The 21,196-nt window shown below is 45.7% G+C and overlaps 1 protein-coding gene across 1 annotated transcript; it reads left to right on the forward strand.

The window, feature by feature from the left end:
• Nucleotides 1–19,595: 19,595 nt before the first annotated feature.
• Nucleotides 19,596–20,583, forward strand: LOC132383040 (histone H1.0-like). The gene has a single exon (XM_059953750.1). The coding sequence runs from the start codon at nt 19,718–19,720 to the stop codon at nt 20,309–20,311; it is 594 nt and encodes a 197-aa protein (XP_059809733.1). The 5' UTR covers nt 19,596–19,717; the 3' UTR covers nt 20,312–20,583.
• Nucleotides 20,584–21,196: the final 613 nt, after the last annotated feature.

Consider the following 21,196-nt stretch of genomic DNA (forward strand, 5'->3'; position numbering starts at 1 on the left):
TTGTATTGACAGGTCTGTTTAAATGGAATCATTCCATATTCGATGAAAAGGTCTCTCTTTAATAGAAACACTTTTCATGGGATTTGCCTCATCCTACAGACCCATCTCCACTCTGTATGATTGGATCTAGTCTGCACCATGTGGGATTACTCCAGTGATTAGTTTCCATATAGGCACCCTTCTTATGGAGTAGATCTTTTACCTAGTGGAGTGATCACTATTCTGAACTACCACTCCCCATCTAATGGGTTAAGTCTCCCTAATAGGGTTTGGTCTTTTTCCTTTAGGACAGGTTTGGGCAGCACTCCACACCTTGGAACACCTCTCCATTCAGTGGGACAGGTCTGCACCCAGCTGATTCTAATAGGGTTAATCATAAACTAATGGAGAAAGTTTCCTTTTCATTAGGACAAGTGCTAACCCAATGAGCCAGGCCTCTACCCAGAGGGAACTTGATGTCCTTGGGAAAGGTTTCCATCCAGGGGACAGTATTCCCTTCTGTGGATGCATCAGTCAATGGGCCCTTTCTGCAGCCTATGGGTCATTGAATTGAAAAGGATGTTACTCTACACAGTGCCCCCTTACAACACAGTAGGCAGATGACCTGTAGTATTGACCTAATCCAATGGGACAAGCCGCTTTTCTAGGAGACCTGTCAGCGATCAATGGGATAAATCTGAGTCCTATCAGAAACCAAATGGAAATATCTTCATTGACTTCACAGAATAGGACAAATCTCCATCTTACAGGCAGTGTCCATTCAATGGGAATTACAAGTTGTAATATTTTAGGCAAGGTCTTCTTTCTATAGATAACCATTTAATAATTACAGCATGGAAATCTCGGCCCTTCTAGTCCATGCCGAATGTTTACTCTCACCTAGTCCCACTGACCTGCACTCAGCCCATAACCCTCTATTCCTTTCCTGTCCATATACCTATCCAATTTTACTTTAAAAGACAATACCGAACCTGCCTCTACCACTTCTACTGGAAGCTCGTTCCACACAGCTACCACTCTCTGAGTAAAGAAGTTCCCCCTCGTGTTACCACTAAACTTTTGCCCTGTAACTCTCAACTCATGTCCTCTTGTTTAAATCTCCCCTACTCTCAATGGAAAAAGCCTATCCACGTCAACTCTATCTATCCCCCTCATAATTTTAAATACCTCTATCAAGTCCCCCCTCAACCTTCTACGCTCCAAAGAATAAAGACCTAACTTTTCAACCTTTCTGTAACTTAGGTGCCAAAACCCAGGTAACATTCTAGTAAATCTCCTCTGTACTCTCTCTAATTTGTTGACATCTTTCCTATAATTTGATGACCAGAACTGTACACAATACTCCAAATTTGGCCTCACCAATGCCTTGTACAATTTTAACATTACATCCCAACTCCTATTCTCAATGCTCTGACTTATAAAGGCCAGCATACCAAAAGCTTTCTTCACCACCCTATCCACATGAGATTCCACCTTCAGGGAACTATGCATCATTATTCCTAGATCACTCTGTTCTACTGCATTCCTCAATGCCCCACCATTTACCATGTATGTCCTATATAACCATATAACAATTACAGCATGGAAACAGACCATCTCGGTCCTTCTAGTCCATGCCGAATGCTTACTCTCACCTAGTCCCACTGGCCTGAACTCAGCCCATAACCCTCTATTCCTTTCCTGTCCATATACCTATCCAATTTTACTTTAAATGACAATACCGAACCTGCCTCTACCACTTCTACTGGAAGCTTGTTCCACACAGCTATCACTCTCTGAGTAAAGAAACTCCCCCTCGTGTTACCCTTTAACTTCTACCCCCTAACTCTCAACTCATGTCCTCTTGTTTGAATCTCCCCTACTCTCAATGGAAAAAGCCTATCCATGTCAACTCTATCTATCCCCCTCATAATTTTAAATACCTCTATCAAGTCCCCCCTCAACCTTCTATGCTCCAAAGAATAAAGACCTAACTTGTCCAACCTCTCCCTGTAACTTAGGTGCTGAAACCCAGGTAACGTTCTAGTAAATCTTCTCTGTACTCTCTCTATTTTGTTGACATCTTTCCTATAATTCGGTGACCAGAACTGTACACAACAGTCCCTAACCAGTGTGAAAGATCTCCACAATGACCAGACATCCTTCCAATGAAGCAGGATTCCATACAATGGGAGTGCTCTCCAGCCCAAGAACATCTCTCTATCCCACTGGATTGTATGCAACAGTGCTCTGTCCTATGGGACAGGTACAGTACAGTATTAGTCTCCATTCTGTGGTACTGGTGTCTATTCAATGAATAGTCCCTTCCTACAAGTGGATGAGCAGAGGGACTTTCTCTGGTGTCCCAGACATTTTTCTCCCAACTACCATCGCAGGAATACTGTTAGCCATGGAAGCTTTCTGTGCATAAGTCTGCTGCTGTGTTAACTACAGCAAGACATTGAAGTACTTTGAAGTGTATTCAGTGGCTGCAGAGCACATTGGTGTGTTAGAGAGATATGAAAGGCTTTCCATAAAGACAATCCTTTGTTTATATTTGCATTATTTCAGTAATGTCAAGTTGGACTGTTCGTGGCTTTGTAACTGATCTTAGGGTGACATATGAGATATTACTGTGATTTGATGTTCCCTCCTCTGCCCTGCTTATTTCTTGGGCCTGTTCAGATGTGCCTCTCCCCTATTCCTCCAGTTATACAGTGCATCAAGGAAATAGGAAACCGTAATATTTATACTGAACCTTTGATTGTGTCTTGGAACACATGGAGATACTAGAGAATTACATTATTGTATCTGAGCCCACTCACTCTCTCCGATCCCACGGCTCTGAGCTCCTAATGCCAATCTCACCTTTCCCAAATACACTCATTAATTTACCAGTCCTAGGCATTCCCTTCAATAAACGCTCACAGTGATTTATTTGGTGCTTCTGAAAACACTAGTTGCTGGAACATCAGGTTTTTCTCACATATTCTTTAACCCTCTCCTCCAGCACCTACGACCTTTGACCCTCTCCCCCTCTGCCACCCAATTCCTAAATGGCCTTTGAAGCTTTGGACTCTACCTCACTTTTTTTAGTATATAGTATTTCTGTTTTTGCACATTTTTAAAATAATTTATTCAATATATGTATTTGGTTTACTTTTTTATTTATTATGTCTTATTTATTATTTTTTTTCTCTCTCTCTCTGCTAGATTATGTATTGCATTGAACTGCTGCTGCTAAGTTACCAAATTTCATGCCACATGTCGATGATAATAAACCTGATTTTGGTATCAGTGACAGCAGACCGTAAACCTGTGTCAACCTCGGTAACCTAACTCCATCCCTGAAACTTACGTGGACTCTGTGCAGACTCAGTGTAGGTGGTCGTCCTTTCACTGCCCAAACCCCGGAGGCAGAACTCCTTCTTTAAGCCTCTCCATCTCCATCTCTTGTTCTTCCACTGGTGCTTGTAAAACCTGCCAAGTATCATCGGTATAATACCTCCTCGCTAGCTTCCTTGTCAAATTTAGCTGGTAGCACATGTAAGAAGTCCCTGGGGATGTTTCCCTTCATTAAAGTGTACTTTTGTAATCTGCAGTTTAAATTGCGTTTGGACATCTTGCCTAAGACACAGTTTCAACATCACTTCAGCCATTGAGCAAAAGGAGACTAAAATTACAAAACACCACTACTGAAAAGCAGTGCATTTCCATTGACAGGTACAAAAAGGAGAAATAATAGGCACGTCTACGGTCCCAATGCAGATGTGTTGTACTAGGGTAGGTGGGCATGGAAACACTGGGCTGAAGGGCCGGTCTCAGTGCTGTGCCACGCCGGAACTTTTTAGTTCAGCAAGACTTTCCCCCGGGTCTGTGGATTGTGATGATTTGAATAAAGGAATGGAGAACCACGTATCTGGGTTTCCCGTTGTTACTGGATAGGCAGTAGCAAACTGGTGCTGACTGTGTGGAGTCTGCACGTCATCCCTGCGACCGCATGGGTTTCCGCTGGGTGCTCCAGGTTCCTCCCACGACCTAAAGATGTGCAGGTCGAGAGGTTAGTTGGCTGTTGTAAATGGTCAGTAGCATGTGGGTGAGAGGACAGAATAAAGTTGATGGGACTTTGGGGAGAATAAAATGGGGTTAGTATAGACTTGATGGGCTGAAGGATCTGTCCCTGTTCTGTACCTCTCTCTATGATCATGAGTGAGGTTGGGAGCCTGTAGCTATTCTGGGTTAATGAGGTGGGGGAACTATGACACAGTGGAGAGTGGAGGGTACCCACTTCCAACCCTGGGGAGAGTAACTCCTAAATGGTGAGAGGCTCTGAACTGTTGACAAGCTGAAGAGTTACCAGTCATAAAAGGCTTCACTGTGAAGCTCTATCTTGGCCTCAGTGAGAAAGACAAAGGTCCTCGGTAAAGGCAGCTCAAATCCACCACGTGACCTAGATCTATAGACCCTTAAATAGAGAGGTGTATGCAATAGAGTGGTTTAAGATTAATAAAACAGAAAGACTCAGTAGGTTAGGCAGCATCTTTGGAGGGAACTCCCATTCCAGCAATTTTCATTCAGGGTTTTTCTTTAGGTTGGCCACAGCATAGATTCAATGGCCTTTCTTTCTATTCCTATAGATCAGCTGTCCCCAAAGCCAGCATGATGAGCCATGCTGGAAGCCTGAAAGAGAAGCAGAAAATAGTAGAAAACACTCAGCAGGTCAGCCAGCATCTGTGGAGAGGGAGACAGAGTCACTGATTTGGTTTGAGGTCTCCTCGTGTCCTTCTGCTTCTCTCTCCCCAGATGCTGCCCGGCTGCAGAGAGATTCCAACACTTTGTGCTTGTGTGATGGGCAAAACGCTAAATTAAATTAGCCAAGGGAAGAGACAACAAATGGGACGGGCAGAACATTCTGTTCGCCACCATCGAGTCCCCGCCGCAGATGTTTGCAACACTGCAGCCAACGCTAGGACTGGGATTCCCCGGAACTTTCAACTGGGACAACCAGCAAAAGCAGAAACGCTGTTGCTTCACGCTGCATCTTCCTGCACGATATCCTATTGCTCTCAGGCCACAAGCCCCAGCAATTTGATCTCTTCTATAGGTGCTTCGAGTTTTTCTAAAGACCAAGAAGATGTGGTTTACCTTGAAATTTTCCAAGTCCTTTATAGTCTCTTGTTGGTCGGATGAGTTGGTTGAAGATTACAGTGAAAGGGATGAAGCGGTTAATAGACAAACTTTGAAGCAAAGCTTTCTTTTAAAGCAGTGGAGTTCCAACTGCAAAAGTTTAAAGTTTGCTGCTGGTTATACATAAAACGTGCGACAAAATAACTGATTCTCTTGCCGATGTTGAAGTCCAGTTGTTAGGGCTGCATAAGTGTTAATTCCAGTGGACTTGGTTTTAAAGCTGGGGTGGTCTGGCGGTGGGGGGGGGTGGTGTGGGACCACTCAACAATCCAAAACCTACCCACCCTGCTCACAGACTGTTTGTCCCACTCCCACCAGGGAAGAGGTTACACAGCATCCATGCCAGGACCACTGGACTCAAAAACAGTCACTTCCCCGAGCCATCAGCCATCGAGCATTCACCTATTAACCCACCCCACCACCCCCCCATATCACCACTATGTATACATCACCTGGAGTCACTCTACACACACACAATCAGTCTATGTGTATAACAGTAACTTGTGCATTGTGCTTTGTAGGGTTGCTTTTATCTGTATATTTATTGCTTTTTAATATTTTTATTATTGCTCTTTATGCTTATTGTGTTTTTTTACATTGCATCAGATCTGGAGAAACAACCATTTTGTTCTCCTTTACACTTGCGTACTGAGGCATGGCAATAAGTAATCCTGAATCTTGAATCTTGGATCTTTCAATGACTAGAGTCAGAACAGCTATATCACCTGACCATCTAAACCAGAAAACTTGGCTGGTGATCACTGAATCACAGAGCGGTTACAGAACAGAAGGCCCATCGTGTCTGCACTGGCTCTCTACCACAGCAACTCACTGGCCTCCCTCCACAACCCTGCAAAACTTACTCCACTGTTTGTTTGTCCCATTCCTTCTTGCAGGCCATGGTGGAACCTGACTCCTCTGCACCCACAGGTAAAGACAGTTTCCTTGCTGTATTCCATTAATTCTCTCCCTCTTCATTGAATTGATTTTCTTACATCCTTCACATACAGGAGGAATAAAATTATTTACATCTCTGTCTAAATGTGCAATATACAATTTATAGTAATTTGCAATAAATAGTACATACAACAGGACAGTCAGTATAGCATAGAAATACAATTGTATCAGCCTGAATTAATCAGTCTGATGGACTGGTGGAAGAAGCTGTCCTGGAGCCTGTTGGTCCTGGCTTTAATGCTGCAGTACCGTTTCCCCGATGGTAACAGCTGGAACAGTTTGTGGTCGGGGTGACTCGGGTCCCCAGTGATCCTTTGGGCCCTTTTTATGCACCTGTCACTGTTTATGTCCTGAATTTACATTCAGGACACATCTTCAGATGTGCTGGGCTGTCTGCACCACTCTCTGCAGAGTCCTGCGATTGAGGGAAGGACAGTTCCCATACCAGGCAGTGATGCAGCCAGTCAGGATGCTCTCAATTGTGTCCCTGTAATAAGTCCTTCAACCATCTGAGGTGAAAGAGGCGCTGTTGTGCTTTTTCACCACACAGCCAGTATGTACAGACCACGTGAGATCCTTGGTGATGTGTATGCTAAGGAACTTGAAGCTGTTCACCCTGTCAACCCCAGATCCATTGATGTCAATAGGGGCTAGCCTGTCTCCATTCCTTCTGTAATCCACAACCAGCTCCTTTGTTTTTTCGACATTGAGGGAGAGGTTGTTTTCTCGACACCGTGTCAGGGTGATGACTTCTCTGTTGGCTACCTCATTATTATTTGAGATAGGAGATTCTGACTCTCAGTTTGCTCAGCTTATTGTCCAGGGACTGAACGTTAGCCAGGAATATGCTAGGGAGCAGCGGCCAATTAGCACGCCATCTCATCCTCACCAGGACACCGGCCCTTCTCTCTCACCTCTGGTGCCTCTTCTGAGGTAGCAGCGGTGTAATAAATGAGCCTCCCATGGATCACGTAAACAGGGGTTCCCACCATAGAAAAGGTGGTATGTTGTGGCTAAATGCCATCTTCCCAATATTCTTAAGAGTCAGTCCATCACATCTGATCTGAACAAGAAATGTGAAGGAAATTGCAGAAATTAGCAGTACACTGTAAAGTTGGTACGGAGCTCTCAACACAGCCGCTGTACACAGCACCATCTTTACACCTTGTGCTCTAAATCTTGTCCCCTCCACCAAGGAGAACAGCTTCTCCTGTACAGATCCCTGTTCATTTCAAACTCTTCTGTCAGATCTTCTCTCACCTTCTCTTCTCCAAAATCTCTTCATTCTATCCTTATAACTACAGTCCTGTCTCTCAGGAAACATTCTCATGACTCTATTCAGGAGCTTCTGTAACACACTCACATTCTTGCTATAGTGAGGGACCAGATTTGAACACAAGTGGAGGCAGAGCTAAGACGGCGTCAAGTGGCTGCCCCTTCAAGCCCATCTGCGAAATCAGCTTAAACTCCTCCCTTTAATGTCTCTTTTTTTTTCTTTTTCAGGATGGCTGGGGCTCTGTCGAAGTCTGTGATCTGCAGCTGCACTCAAATGGCGCTTTTTCACCGTGGATGAGTTCCCACTCCTGGAGCTCACCGACCAGCTGCTTTTTTGACTTATCCTGGAGTGGCCTGGACGATGCGCGCCTCCAGGGTGTGACCCTGCGCAGCCCCAGCCAGTGTCGGTGACCGAGGTGTCCCAGGAGAAACATTCCAGAATTTCACGTTGGCGGATACAGGTCTCTGTACTCAAGTGATCACTCCCTCTCTCTTTCTCTCCATGGTACGGAGAGTCTGTTGCCGATTCTCGAGTCGGAGAATCTCAGAATAAAAAACAATGCGGCAAATCATAACACCGTAACGGTGACTGTTTATAAGTCTCCCCTTTCGCTGTGAAGTGGGTGACACCTCTCTGCCCCTTGTTAGTGAGAGAGAGAGAGAGAGAGAAAAAACCTGTGGCATGTCAAACTGTCGGGCAAACAATAGTTTCTGTTGTCTGCCGATCATGGCCTCTCTTTGGGGGCTTTGCTGTTGCTTGGTGGGTGCTGACGCTTTCTGCTGAAATGGGTGGGACGGAGGGGGAGGTTGGTGCTTTACTGTTGCTTGTGTATGGATGGGGGAGAGGGGGATTTGGTATTCTAATGCTTTTTCTGTTGTTCGTTCTTTGAGTTGTTTTTCTCTTCTGTTTCATGTGGATGTCTGCAAAGAGCAAGACTTTCAGGTTGTATACTGCATACATTCTCTGATATTACAATGGAACATTTTCAGTACTCCAACTGAGGCCCAGCCAGTGTTTCATGAAAGCTTCGACATGACTTCCCTATGCTGTCCACTGAAGAACCACTTATGATCATCTTCTCAAGCTCTCCTGCTTCATTCAGATTTATGCAGCCGGATCCCAAGCTCCTGCTGCTCCTGAACCCCTTCTCGAGCAGCTTCCTTCACTCTATATCCTCTCTCCTCATTCTTCCTGCCAGACTGCATCACCCCATGTTCTGTCCAAACCACTCACCTGCTTCCATCTTGCTGCAATCTGTCACTCTACCAGTCCACAATACCACAATACAGGTCGTGGGATCAGAGGAAAGGACGAGCAGTTTCTCTGTATCTCTTCAGATCCATCCTGAGCCTAACATATTGATGCAATTACAAAGAAGGCACAACAGCAGCTATATTTCATTAGGAGTTTGAGCAGACTGAGTATGCCATCAAAGTCTCTGTCGAATTTCTACAGATGTACCGTGGAGAGCATTCTAACTGGCTGGAAAATGGAACACTCCATCTACGCACCTCACTATTCTGCTCTCTTTTTGCACTGTATAATAATATAGCTTTTTGTAGCATATTTATGTATTGCAATGTACTGCTGCCACAAAACAACAAATGTTGCGACATTTGTGAATGATATTAAGTCTGATTCTGAATCTGAAAATAATGATTTGAACCCTCAGGTGGAGGTCACTAATGTAGAAAACGATTGCCCAAGTATTTCCTCCAGTCGAAAACACAACCATTTGCCACGGACTCTCTATTGTCAGTTACTTAGCAAACTCCTAAACAGGGCCTCCACATCCCTTCTTATGTCACATGTGAGAAACGTGTTATGTGGAACCTTAGCAAAGGGCTTCTAAAAATCTACTTTTAATGAGTCAACCGTATCACCCTCACTCCCTCCATTCATCACATCAAGGAAATTTTTAGATCCATTTGCTTAAAGAGATTCTGAAAGTGCTGGAAATCCAGAGCTAAACCAGGTTAAATATGATCTACTGTTAACAACTCAGTGATGGCTTGCCTCCATTTATCCATTTTCACCGTGATTATTAACCGTGTCCCAGATGAATGCTTCCGAAAGCTTTTCCATCGTCAATGCCAAACTGACTGCTCGGTTTCTCCCTGCTCTTCTTTAGAAACATAGACAACAGGTGCAGGAGTAGGCCATTCGGCCCTTTGAGCCTGCACTGCCATTCGGTATGATCATGGCTGGTCATCCAACTCAGAACCCTGTACCTGCTTTCTCTCCATACCCCCTGTTCCCTTTAGCCACAAGGGCCATATCTAACTTCCTCTTAAATATAGCCAATGAACCGGCCTCAACTGATTCCTGTGGCAGAGAAGTCCACAGATTCACCACTCTCTGTGTGAAGAAGTTTTTCCTCATCTCGGTCCTAAAAGGCTTCCCCTTTATCCTTAAACTGTGACCCCTTGTTCTGGACTTCCCCAACATTGGAAACAATCTTCCTGCATCTAGCCTGTCCAATCCCTTTGGAATTTTATACATTTCAATAAGATCCCCCCTCAATCTTCTAAATTCCAGTGAGTATAAGCCTAGTCGATCCAATCTTTCTTCATATGAAAGTCCTGCCATCCCAGGAATCAATCTGGTGAACCTTCTTTGTACTCCCTCTATGGCAAGAATGTCTTTCCTCAGATTAGGGGACCAAAACTGCACACAATACTCTACATGCAATCTCACCAAGGCCTTGTACTACTGCAGTAGAACCTCCCTGCTCCTGTACTCAAATCCTTTTGCTATGAATGCCAACATACCATTTGCCTTTTTCACCGCCTGCTGTACCTGCATGCCCACCTTCAATGACTGGTGTACAATGACACCCAGGTCTTGTTGCATCTCCCCTTTTCCTAATCAGCCACCATTCAGATAATAATCTGTTTTCCTGTTCTTGCAACCAAAGTGGATAACCTCACATTTCTCCACATTAAATTGCATCTGCCATGAATTTGCCCACTCACCTAACCTATCCAAGTCGCCCTGCATCCTCTTAGCATCCTCCTCACAGCTAACACTGCCACCCAGCTTCGTGTCATCCGCAAACTTGGAGATGCTGCATTTAATTCCCTCGTCTAAATCATTAATATATATTGTAAACAACTGGGGTCCCAGCACTGAGCCTTGCGGTACCCCGCTAGTCACTGCCTGCTATTCTGAAAAGGTCCCGTTTACTCCCACTCTTTGCTTCCTGTCTGCCAACCAATTCTCTATCCACATCAATACCATACCCCTAATACCATGCACTTTAAGTTTGCACACTACTCTCCTGTGTGGGACCTTGTCAAAAGCCTTTTGAAAATCTAAATATACCACATCCACTAGCTCTCCCCTATCCACTCTACTAGTTACATTTTCAAAAAATTCTATAAGGTTCATCAGACATGATTTTCCTTTCACAAATCCATGCTGACTTTGTCCAATGATTTCACCACTTTCCAAATATGCTGTTATCACATCTTTGATAACCGACTCTGGCATTTTCCCCACCACCGATGTCAGACTAACTGATCTATAATTCCCCAGTTTTTCTCTCCCTCCTTTTTTTAAAAAGTGGAGTTACATTAGCCACCCTCCAATCCTCAGGAACTAATCCAGATTCTAAGGAGTTTTGAAAAATTATCACTAATGCATCCACTATTTCTTGGGCTACTTCCTTAAGCACTCTGGGATACAGACCATCTGGCCCTGGGGATTTATCTGCCTTTAATCCCTTCAATTTACCTAACACCACTTCCCTACTAACATGTATTTCCCTCAGTTCCTCCATCTCACTAGACCCTCAGTCCCCTACTATTTCCAGAAGTATCTGAACAAGGGAGTATGTGACTCCTACTGGTCTCCAGGTATTTGGTATCAGTCCTGTTGGAAAAATCTAGTCAATGTCCCCATCATTTCTCAGAATCAGATTTAGTATCACTGGCATGAAATTTGTTAACTTTGCGGCAGCAGTACAATGCAATACATTATATAAGAAAAAAACTGTGAATTACAGTAAGTATGTACAAGTAGTGAGGTAGTGTTCATGGGTTCAATGTCCATTCAGAAATCGGATGATAGATGAGAAGAAGCTGTGCCTGAATCATTGAGTGTGTGCCTTCAGGTTTCTGTACCTCATTCCTGATGTCAGTAGTGAGAAGAGGGCATGTTCTGGGTGATCTGGGTGATGGGGGACCTTTTTGAGGCACCACTCCTTGAAGACGTCCTGGACACCTTTCTGTGGATTTCCTCAGATGCATCTGGTCTGATCTTGGTGAATTGAATTGACTTTATTACTTACGTCTTTCACATACATGAGGAATAAAAATCTTTACGTTACGTCTCCATCTAAATGTGCAATGTGCAATTTATAATAATTAGTATGTACAAGAGGACAGTCAATATAACATAGGAATATAATTGTATCAGCGAGAATTAATCAGTCTGATGGCCTGGTGGAAGAAGCTGTCCCAGAGCCTGTTGGTCCTGGCTTTTATGCTGCGGTACCATTTCCCAGAGCAGCTGGAACAGTTTGTGGTTGGGATGACTCGGGTCCCCAATGAACCTTCGGGCCATTTTACACACTTGTCACTGTAAATGTCCTGAATAGTGGGAAGTTCACACCTGCAGGTGTGCTGGGCTGTCCGCACCACTCTCTGCAGAGCCCTGCGATTGAGGGAAGTACAGTTCCCATACCAGGCAGTGATACAGCCAGTCAGGATGCTCTCATTTGTGCCCCTGTAGAAATTTCTTCGGTGTAAATTCAGATGTGCAGGTTCCCATGTGTACCCTCAATGAGCCCACTCATGCATGTCCTACTCTTCTGTTACTTACTGTATTTTCTGTAGAACAGCTTGGGATTCCCATTTAACCTTTCCTCATACTGTATTTGTGCCCCTCATTTTAATTTCCACTCCTTTTATATCAGAGGATCCCAACCTTTTTTATGCCATGGAGCCTTACCATTAACCAAGCGGTCTATGGACCCCAGGTTGGGCATCCTGGTTTATATTCAGCTGGTTTTCACTGGTACTTACAACTTGACGCTCATCATAATCACCCCTTTCTTTGCCCTTAACCTCTTCTATGTCTTATTTACTATCCAAGAAGCTCTGGGTTTATTTTTGTTTATTCTTTGCTCCCTACGGGAAGTGTCTCGACCTTTTCCTTAAGGGCAGCTCATTGATGTGCCTTCATTTCACCCAGAACTTTTGTTCTGCTTTACCTGAGTGAGATGCACCAATTGAAACTGGTCTCCCTCCTATCAATTCCTTTCTTGCTTTGGGCTGCCTATTATTCCCCTCCACAGCTAAGCTCAATCCCATGACGTTAAGATTGCTATTGCCTAAATGGTCCCCACTCAAACTTTGTGTACTGGGAGGAGAATAGGCAAGGAAGGAATTGATAGGAGGAAAATTAGTTTCAATTCTGCCCCGTTCCCCAGAATCAGGTCTGGTATTGCCTCCTTTCTCAATGGGCTAGAAATGTACTGCTCTGGAAAATTACCCCAGACACATTTTGTAAACTTTGTATTCCACTTCCGCCACTTTTTGAACTCAGTTTCCATTGTCACCACTGTGTTGCATTCCTACAAGGCAAGCTGCAGATGCAGCCCACGTACCATGTCCACCTTACTCTGTGACACATCCACAGGAAACCAAATTTAGTTGTTACTTTATTTCCGCCTGCAAAGACAACAGTCAAATTATTAATGTGGCTACAATCCACTGTAAACTTATTTGCCATATTATCAATATTATCTTATCACCTTTCCTTACTCTGACCATGTAAATAAGTAACCAGTCCTCCTGGCAGGGAGATATTGTTACCTAGGCAGGAAATAAATGGATCAATTCAAAGGTCACTAAGTTTAAATAACAGTGCATGTTTGGGCTTGTAGTCTCTTGACTACGGGAGGTCATAATAGAGTTTCCTGATGCTGTCTATGCTAGCCTTGATCAGCCACCATGTGCTGGAATGGGTCTCTTCTGCAATTCTCACATTCAGCTGCCTGGCTACGAATTTGATCATCCTTAAAACACTATTTTTTTAAATTGAGATACAGCGCGGAATAAGCCCTTCCCACCCATCGAGCCACACCGCCCAGCAATCCCCCGATTTAACCCTAGCCTAATCACTGGACAACTTACAATGACCCACCAACCGGTACGTCTTTGGACTGTGGGAGGAAACCCGAGCACCCGGAGGAAACCCACAGCGTTCACGGGGAGGACGTACAAATTCCTTACAGGAGGCAATGGGAATTGAACCTGGGTCGCTGTAACTGTAAAGCAATGCGCTAACCACTGCACTACCATGCCACCCCAGCAACACCCTGATTTAATCCTAGCCTAATCATGGGACAATGTACCAATTAACCTACCAACCATCAGGTCTTTGGAGAAAAACACTTCCGCAGTGTCATATCATTCTACACCTGCCCTTCACACCAAAGCCGTTCTATGCTCTCCTCTTATTCCCTTCCACTCCGAACAGATTCTATCACCCTTGCGATTAGGGTAACTTACAGCAGCAAATTCACCTACCAACCCAGACTCCTTTGGGGACGTGGGGAGGGGGAGTCACAGTCACAGCACCCAGAGGAACCCCATTCAGTCACAGGGAGAACATGCAAACTCCACACAGACACCATCAGCGGTCAGGAGAATCTCTTCTGTGCTCTGCTCTGTTAAGTTTTATGTCCCTGAGCCCTGCTCTTAAAATACTTGATTTTCCCTGTTTCTTTTCATGACCGGAGAGTGCCAGAACTCCAGTGAGGAACTCCTAACGTGTAGTTGCATGTAAAGGACACAGCAAGCATTTGTGCATAGCAAGATCCCAGGACAGAACAGAAAATCTGTATCCAGGATCTCAAGCGAAGAATAAAAATCCTTCAGGATACTGAGATGACTCATTTATTTGATGACTCTCAAAAGCTGTAGACGTTGCAATAAAGATAAAGATTAGCTTTATTTGACACACCAACATCCAAACACATAGTGTTTCACACTAGAAAGTCTCCAGGTGCTGGAAATCAGAAGCATTACACAAAAAAAAAGTGGTGGAGGAGCACAGCAGGTCGGGCTGCGTCTATGGACAGTTTTATGTTTGGGGCCAAGACTCCTCTTCTTGGCTGGAAAGGCAAGGGGTAAAAATTCCAGTATTAAAAGGCTGTGAGGGGAAGAAAGTGATGCTAGCTAGGTGATAGGTGAGGCCAGGTGCGTGGGAAAGGTAAAGGGCTGGAGAGGAAGGAATCTGATAGGAGAGGAGAGTGGACCATAGGAGAAAGGGAAGGAGGAGAGGACCCATGGGGTAGGCAGGTGAGAAGAGATAAAAGGCCAGAGTGGGGAATAGAGTAAAGAGGGGAGGGGTGGGATTTTCTTTTACCGGAAGGAGAAATCGATATTCATGCCATCAGGTTGGGGGTGCTCAGACGAATGTGCTGCGCCTCCACCCTGATGGGCCGACACGTCGGGACGGAACTGGGAGTCGGAATTATAACGGTTGTCCACCGGGAAGCTCCGCTTTTGGCGGAGGTGGGAGGGGGGAGCGGAGGTGCTCGACGAAGCGGCCCTCCACGACGGGGGTCGCCAGTGTGGAGGAGGCCGCATCGGGAGCACCGGCCAAGATAAAAATGCATCGCTTGCGCCGAAGACCAACACAATCTGAGGGGCAGCCCGCAAGTGTCGCCATGCTTCCAGCACCAACATAACGGGCCCACCACTCACTCTCTGTACATCTTCTGTGGGAGATCCAGAGGAAACCCACACGGTGACGGGGAGATTGTAGCAACTCCTCACAGACAGCAGCGGGAATTGAACTCCAATTGCTGGCGCAGTAAAGAGTTATACCTACCACTGTTTTCCTTTCACAGTCTGACCTTCCAGTATTTTCATATTGAGAGTAACTGCCATAGCTTTTCCTCAGCCGGGGATCCTTTACGTACTCGATTGAGCCGGCAGTGTTATCAAAGCCAGTGCCTCCAACACTGCAGCCAAGGTCGCTAGAAGTCCTATTCTTACATTTGTTTAAATAGGGGATTGTCTCACTATTATGAAATCCGGTGTATTTTTTTCCCAATCCGAGGTACGCAGTCTACGAACATTAAATACTACACCGTCCATAATGAGAACAGAAGTTTTTGTCCTGGACAGTTCAGAGTTCTGAAACCTCTGGCAAAGAACATCAGCTTAATAAACGAAGAACAGCGCTCCTACCCATACAATCAATCTCAGATTGTGCACTCCCTCTCGTCCAATCGTACCGCGATCGGGACTCGAACCCATAACTCTCCGACTATTCGCTGAGCCACAGCTCCCAAACTGCGCATGTGTCATGCGCCTACAGCCTTCATAATCCAGCCGGCAAGGAACTGGGCGACCTCTGCTTAGCGCCGCCAGTGGTGGGAGGCTTCGAGCAATGTTCGGAAAAGTTCGGAACACGAGGAACTGTGCTCTGAGATATACCGTGACCACTTCCGACCGAGTAGCACCGTCTGCAGGCGCCACAGTTTATAGCAGGAAATGTGTTTGAACAGAAAATAAAGGCTGTACCTGGGTTTAAATGGAACATACAGTGGATTTGCTCAGTATAATGTGATTGGCTAAAAGTTAACTCTAGCCTTGCAGCTTAACTCAGTACGATATAAGTAAAGGCACCTTTTAACTTGACATGTTTGATGGGTTAGACTCCACCAATAAAAGTCTGCTGCGAGGGATAAATTGCAACACGACAGTTGAGTTCAGCGAATTTATTTTAAGTATATACTGGGAGATATTAGTACCTCTCCTAGGCACATTTGGAAAAAAATAGTTCCGAAAAAAAATCTTAACAGCAGTTAAGTAAATCGATACAACAGATTCGTCATAATTAAGTCAAAGAGGATTCAAAGTTCAAAAGTAAATTTATTATCAAAGTCAACCCTGAGATTCATTTTCTTGTGGGCATACTCAATAAATCCATAATAGAATAATAACCATAAATCAATGAAAGACATCAGCAATTTGGGCGTTCAAACAGTGTGCAAAAGACAACAGACTGTGTACATACAAAAAGAAAGTAATAATTAAATAAATGTCGATAACATGAGATGAAGAGACCTTAAAAGTGAGCCCATAGGTTGTAGGAACATTCAAATGATGGGGCAAGTGAAGTTGAGTGTCTAATGGTTGAGGGGTGGTAAGTGTTCCTGAACCTGGTGGTGTGAGTCCTGAGGCTCCTGTACCTTCTTCCTGAAGGCAGCAGTGAGGAGACCATGTCCTTGATGGTGGGGGTCCCTAATGATGGATGCTGCTTTTCTGCGACAGCGTTTCATATAGATGTGCTCCATGGTGGAAAGAGGTTTACCCGTGAATCGACTGGGCCGTATTTACTACTTCTTGCAGGATTTTCCGTTCAAGGGCATTGGTGTTTCAATACCAGGCTGTGATGCAGCCAGTCGGTATACTCACCACTGCGCATCTATAGAACTTTGTCAAAGTTATTGAAAGCTGTTGCCGCTTTGACTTAGTGGCAGCATTTTCTGACTCACAGGTTATTGGTTGAAGCCTCATACAGGGAGCTTGAGGGTAAAGACCCGCGCTGCCACCCCATCATAGTGGTTGAGGGAGTATTGCACTATAAATTGGACCGAAACCCGAAATACCCAGCTTCGCAAGTAGAGGGCGTGAAAGAACGAGAGAATTAACATTTTTTTCATCCGGCACATCTGGGAAGTTAATAACTTGTACGATTCCGATTTAAGCTGCGCAATGCAACCCTCCAACAGGTGTGCACTGCTCTAGCGCCGTCGCTGCGCCTAATACTTGCGGACGCGTCGCCGGGAGCCGAGCCGTACACATTGGGAGACTCGATGTAGTTCGGCTTTGTTGCGGGAAATTTTCCGCTCATTGAAGTACTGGAGCTGGGATCGGGCTGGGATCTGGAATCCTGATGAAGGATCTCGACCCAAAAGGTCGTCTTCATTTCCCTCCGGAGATGGATCCGCTGAGTTCCACCGGCATTTTGTTTGTTACTTCTCTTAAAGAGCGTCATAAAAGAACAACGAAGTCTGATTCCTGTAAACTAATTTACATTTGCTTATGAGTTCAACGTCACTGATCCTCACCAGAGGGGGTTAAATTCATTTTTTAAAATCAGAATTAAAGTCAACCCCCCCCCCCCACCGAGCAGGCACATTTCTTGTTTGTTCCCTAACTTGGGTAAAACGATTAAACTACAGATTAATGCAGCGGATGAGATATTGCGCCCGGGTTCAGCTAGTGTAACGTTCACACCTCAACAACATGGCTGTGAGTGTCCGGGGTCCGATCGCTTCCGCACTTATATTTCAGACGTTCTGGCCGTCAAAGGCGCTGCCAAACCGAATGAAATTGCCAACAGCCGGGCTCTCGCTATTTGACTAACGCTCTCTCTTCTTGCGAAGTCTGCAAGAAGCAAGTCACGGGGGTGGGGGGGGGGTGATAGTGGTGGAGGTCGGTGGGGGCATAGGTTGTATGGGCCGAACGGCCTTGCGTCCTGGCCTGACGGCGTGGGGCCCGCCGGCTGGAGCCGGCACAGCCCGATTACTTTCGCCCGCTCAAAATCAGAATCAGATTTATTATCACCGACTTCCATGACGTGTGACATTTGTTGATTTGCGGCAGCAGTACCGCGCAAAGACATAATTACTGCAAATTATAGTAACTAGATAAGAGGGAAACAATAGGGAGGTGTTTTCACGGACTCTTCAGGAATTTGATGTGGAGCTGTTTCAGGATTGTTGAGTGTGGGTTAGGGTCAGCTCCTGCGCGACTCTCGCTGCCGCTCAATACAGGGGCAAGTACTCGCCCCAAAGCCGACTGAGGGGGGTATCGGGTGAAGGGCACTCCGGGAGCTGCCCTTTCATCGTCAGCGGTGTAAAAAACAATCAAAAGTTTAATTCAAAAGTATCTAAAAGCTCCGTGTAGAAGAGCCGGGTCAGGAAGATGTCGCCCTGTATGCGCCCTCTCCACTATTGTTCCGGCTGGGACCGGGCTGGGCGAACGGCATGTCGCCGATCCCAGCCCAAGGCCCGCAGCCCCCCGCTCAGCCCACGCACCGGGAGCCCTGAACCCCAAATGGAAGATGGCGAGGTGGGTGAAAAGAGAGCACATAAGCTAAAATGGCGAACGTGATGTTATCTGTCAACCAGACACGAGAAAGAAAGCGGAGTGGAGTGGGGGATTGGAAGAGAAACTTATATGAAAAACTTTTCAATCCCGTCTACAGATCCCAGAATCTCAACTCTGTCAAAGCACGGGTTATGAGAATAGACCCCTATTTTATCCTAAAGCCTGATGAGCCCAGCGTTAGTTAGCCCAGGTCAGTCTAGGCGGGTCAACACGAGACAAACAGCGGGAGCAACTTTAGAAACCCAAACAAAAAAAAACACGCCGGGGCAAAACCTACCCAATCACTCTCACCGAAGACCCTTTATTTAGCATCTGGCTCTGCCTGACTCCCAAACACAACAAACACCAACGACCCCATGGGTTTAAGCTAAAGTGAAAACAACAGCTCCCTTTAGGCTATATATAGCCTCTGTACCTCGGAGCCACTCTCCGTCCTTTATTCTGCCCCTTGAGTCGCTACTCGGAGCAAAGCGACAACTAATGGGTCCCCTCTCCACAAAGCACCGACCCTCAGCGTCTACCCCCCAAAATGGATGCGAAAATAAAGCCCTCGGTGAATCTATATTACGCGACTCTCAGCGACCGGCGCGGGGCTCGGTTGTGTGTTAGTTGCCCGTCATTATGGGCTTATTATTCAAAGACACGGCAACCAAACCCTGCCACCCGGCCCCCCTCCGTCTCATTAAGCATTGCTCTCCCCGTTGCAGTTTGGACCGGGTCAATCGGCCGCCGCGATCTCCAGATTTTTGAGCAGAAATCCCAATTCTTGCAAGCGGCTGCAAAGTCCCGGCGTACTTTTGCACCGATTGCCGCGTTGCCGAGCGGCGAAGAGCCCCGGTTTGCAGAGTGGAGCAGAGAGCAGGGAGTTGACTTGCGGAGAGGTCGGCCGCGTTGACCGGGAAGCGCTGGGAAAAGGCTTGGCTCGGCCGTTTCTGCAAGCGAAGAAACACAGATGCGAGTGCAATTCGCCATTTCAGCCTCTCCATTGCTGCCAACAGCCGCTGTTCTCAATCAGGTCCGCGCTTAGCCTATAAATTCCCCGCGTCAGCCAGCGCCGCAGACGGGGACTTGGAGCCGAAGTGGGAAGGGTGGAGAGGTTGGCGCTGAGAGGCGGCCCGTCTAACTCAACGGTGCTGATCACAACTAACAAGAAAACAAAAAGAGGTCCGTGATCACAATGACTGACAACTCAGCTTCAAAGCCCAAACGTGGCAAAGCAGCAAAGAAAACCCCCACACACCCCAAGTACTCCGAGATGATCACTGGGGTGATCATGGGCTCCAGCAGCCGCTCAGGACTATCCCGCCAAGCCATCCAAAAGCTGGTCAAAAGCCAGTACAAGCTGGCAGAGAACGCAGACAGCCAGATCAAACTGTCACTCGTGAAGCTGGTGACCAAGGGGGTTCTGGAGAAGACAAAAGGAGTTGGCGCCTCAGGGTCCTTCAAGATCTCCAAGAGCGGGGAGCCCCAGAAGGCAGTTAAAAAGGTGAAGAAGCCAGTGAAGAAGTCCATCTTAAGCAAGAAGGTGGACAAACCCAAGAAGCCGACCAAAGCCAAGAAGCCGGCTAAGCCGTTGGCTAAAGCCAATAAGGTCAAGGTGCACAAGGCCATGAAGAAGGCGGCAGGGACGCCCAAAGGTGCAAAGAAAGCAAAACCGGCGAAAACGAAGGCGGTGAAGGCAAAGGCGGTTAAGAGAAACACCAAGAAGGCAAAACCCCCCAAGCCGCGAGCCAAAACCAGTGTAAAGAAAATGGCTTCCAAAAAGAAGTGAATGAGTTCATCAGACAAGCAGTAATACAGACTTTAGCCATTTCTGTATATAGTTGTTTTAATTTTTTTATCAAATTTTGTTTGATCTTTTACTGAGGTGAATGCAAATGAGTAATGCTAGCATTGTTGACATTTGCTATATTTTGTAGTCATTTTCATATTATGCTTTTATGTACAACATTGGTTAATTGAGCTTAGCCATGCATTGGAAAATTAATTTCTGATGAATCCAATTACTGTCTTTACGTTTCAAATAAAATGGAATCCATGCAATTATGTGGCCTGTTGCATCCTTTCTTTAGTGTTAACTGGTTTTGTTTGTAGGCTTGAAGTTTCCTGTGTATTTGGACTCCCATTTTATTGACTGGGGAGGGTCAAAATGGAGGTCTTCATTTGCCTTTTATCATTGGGAAGTGAAGGGAACAAAGCTTCAACATTCAAGCAACACACACACACACACAAATCGCTGGAGGATCTCAGCTGGCCAGGTAGCATCTACAGAAAAGAGTAAACTAACGTTTCAGGCCAAAACCCTTCATCGGGACTTCTCAACTTTTTATCCAGTCCTGATGAAGGGTCTTGGCCCAAAACATTGACTGTACTCTTTTCCATAGATCCTGCCTGGCCTGCTGAGTTCCTCCGACATGTATGCGTTGCTTGGATTTCCAGCATCTGCAGATTTTCTCGTGTTTAAAGCCTCATTATTGGCTTATAAGAACTCCTATAGAATTGGATGTTTTCTACAGAAGGGACTCATCAGGCCGGGCAGCGTCTCTGAAAAGGAATGAACAGTAAATGTTAAATCCGAAATGTAGGCCCAAAATGTCATCTGTATATTCCTTTCCATTGATGCTGCTTGGCCTGATGAGTTCCAAAATTTTTGTGT

This window comes from Hypanus sabinus, chromosome 29 (genome assembly GCF_030144855.1).
Source record: "Hypanus sabinus isolate sHypSab1 chromosome 29, sHypSab1.hap1, whole genome shotgun sequence".
In the NCBI taxonomy this organism is placed as follows: domain Eukaryota; kingdom Metazoa; phylum Chordata; class Chondrichthyes; order Myliobatiformes; family Dasyatidae; genus Hypanus; species Hypanus sabinus.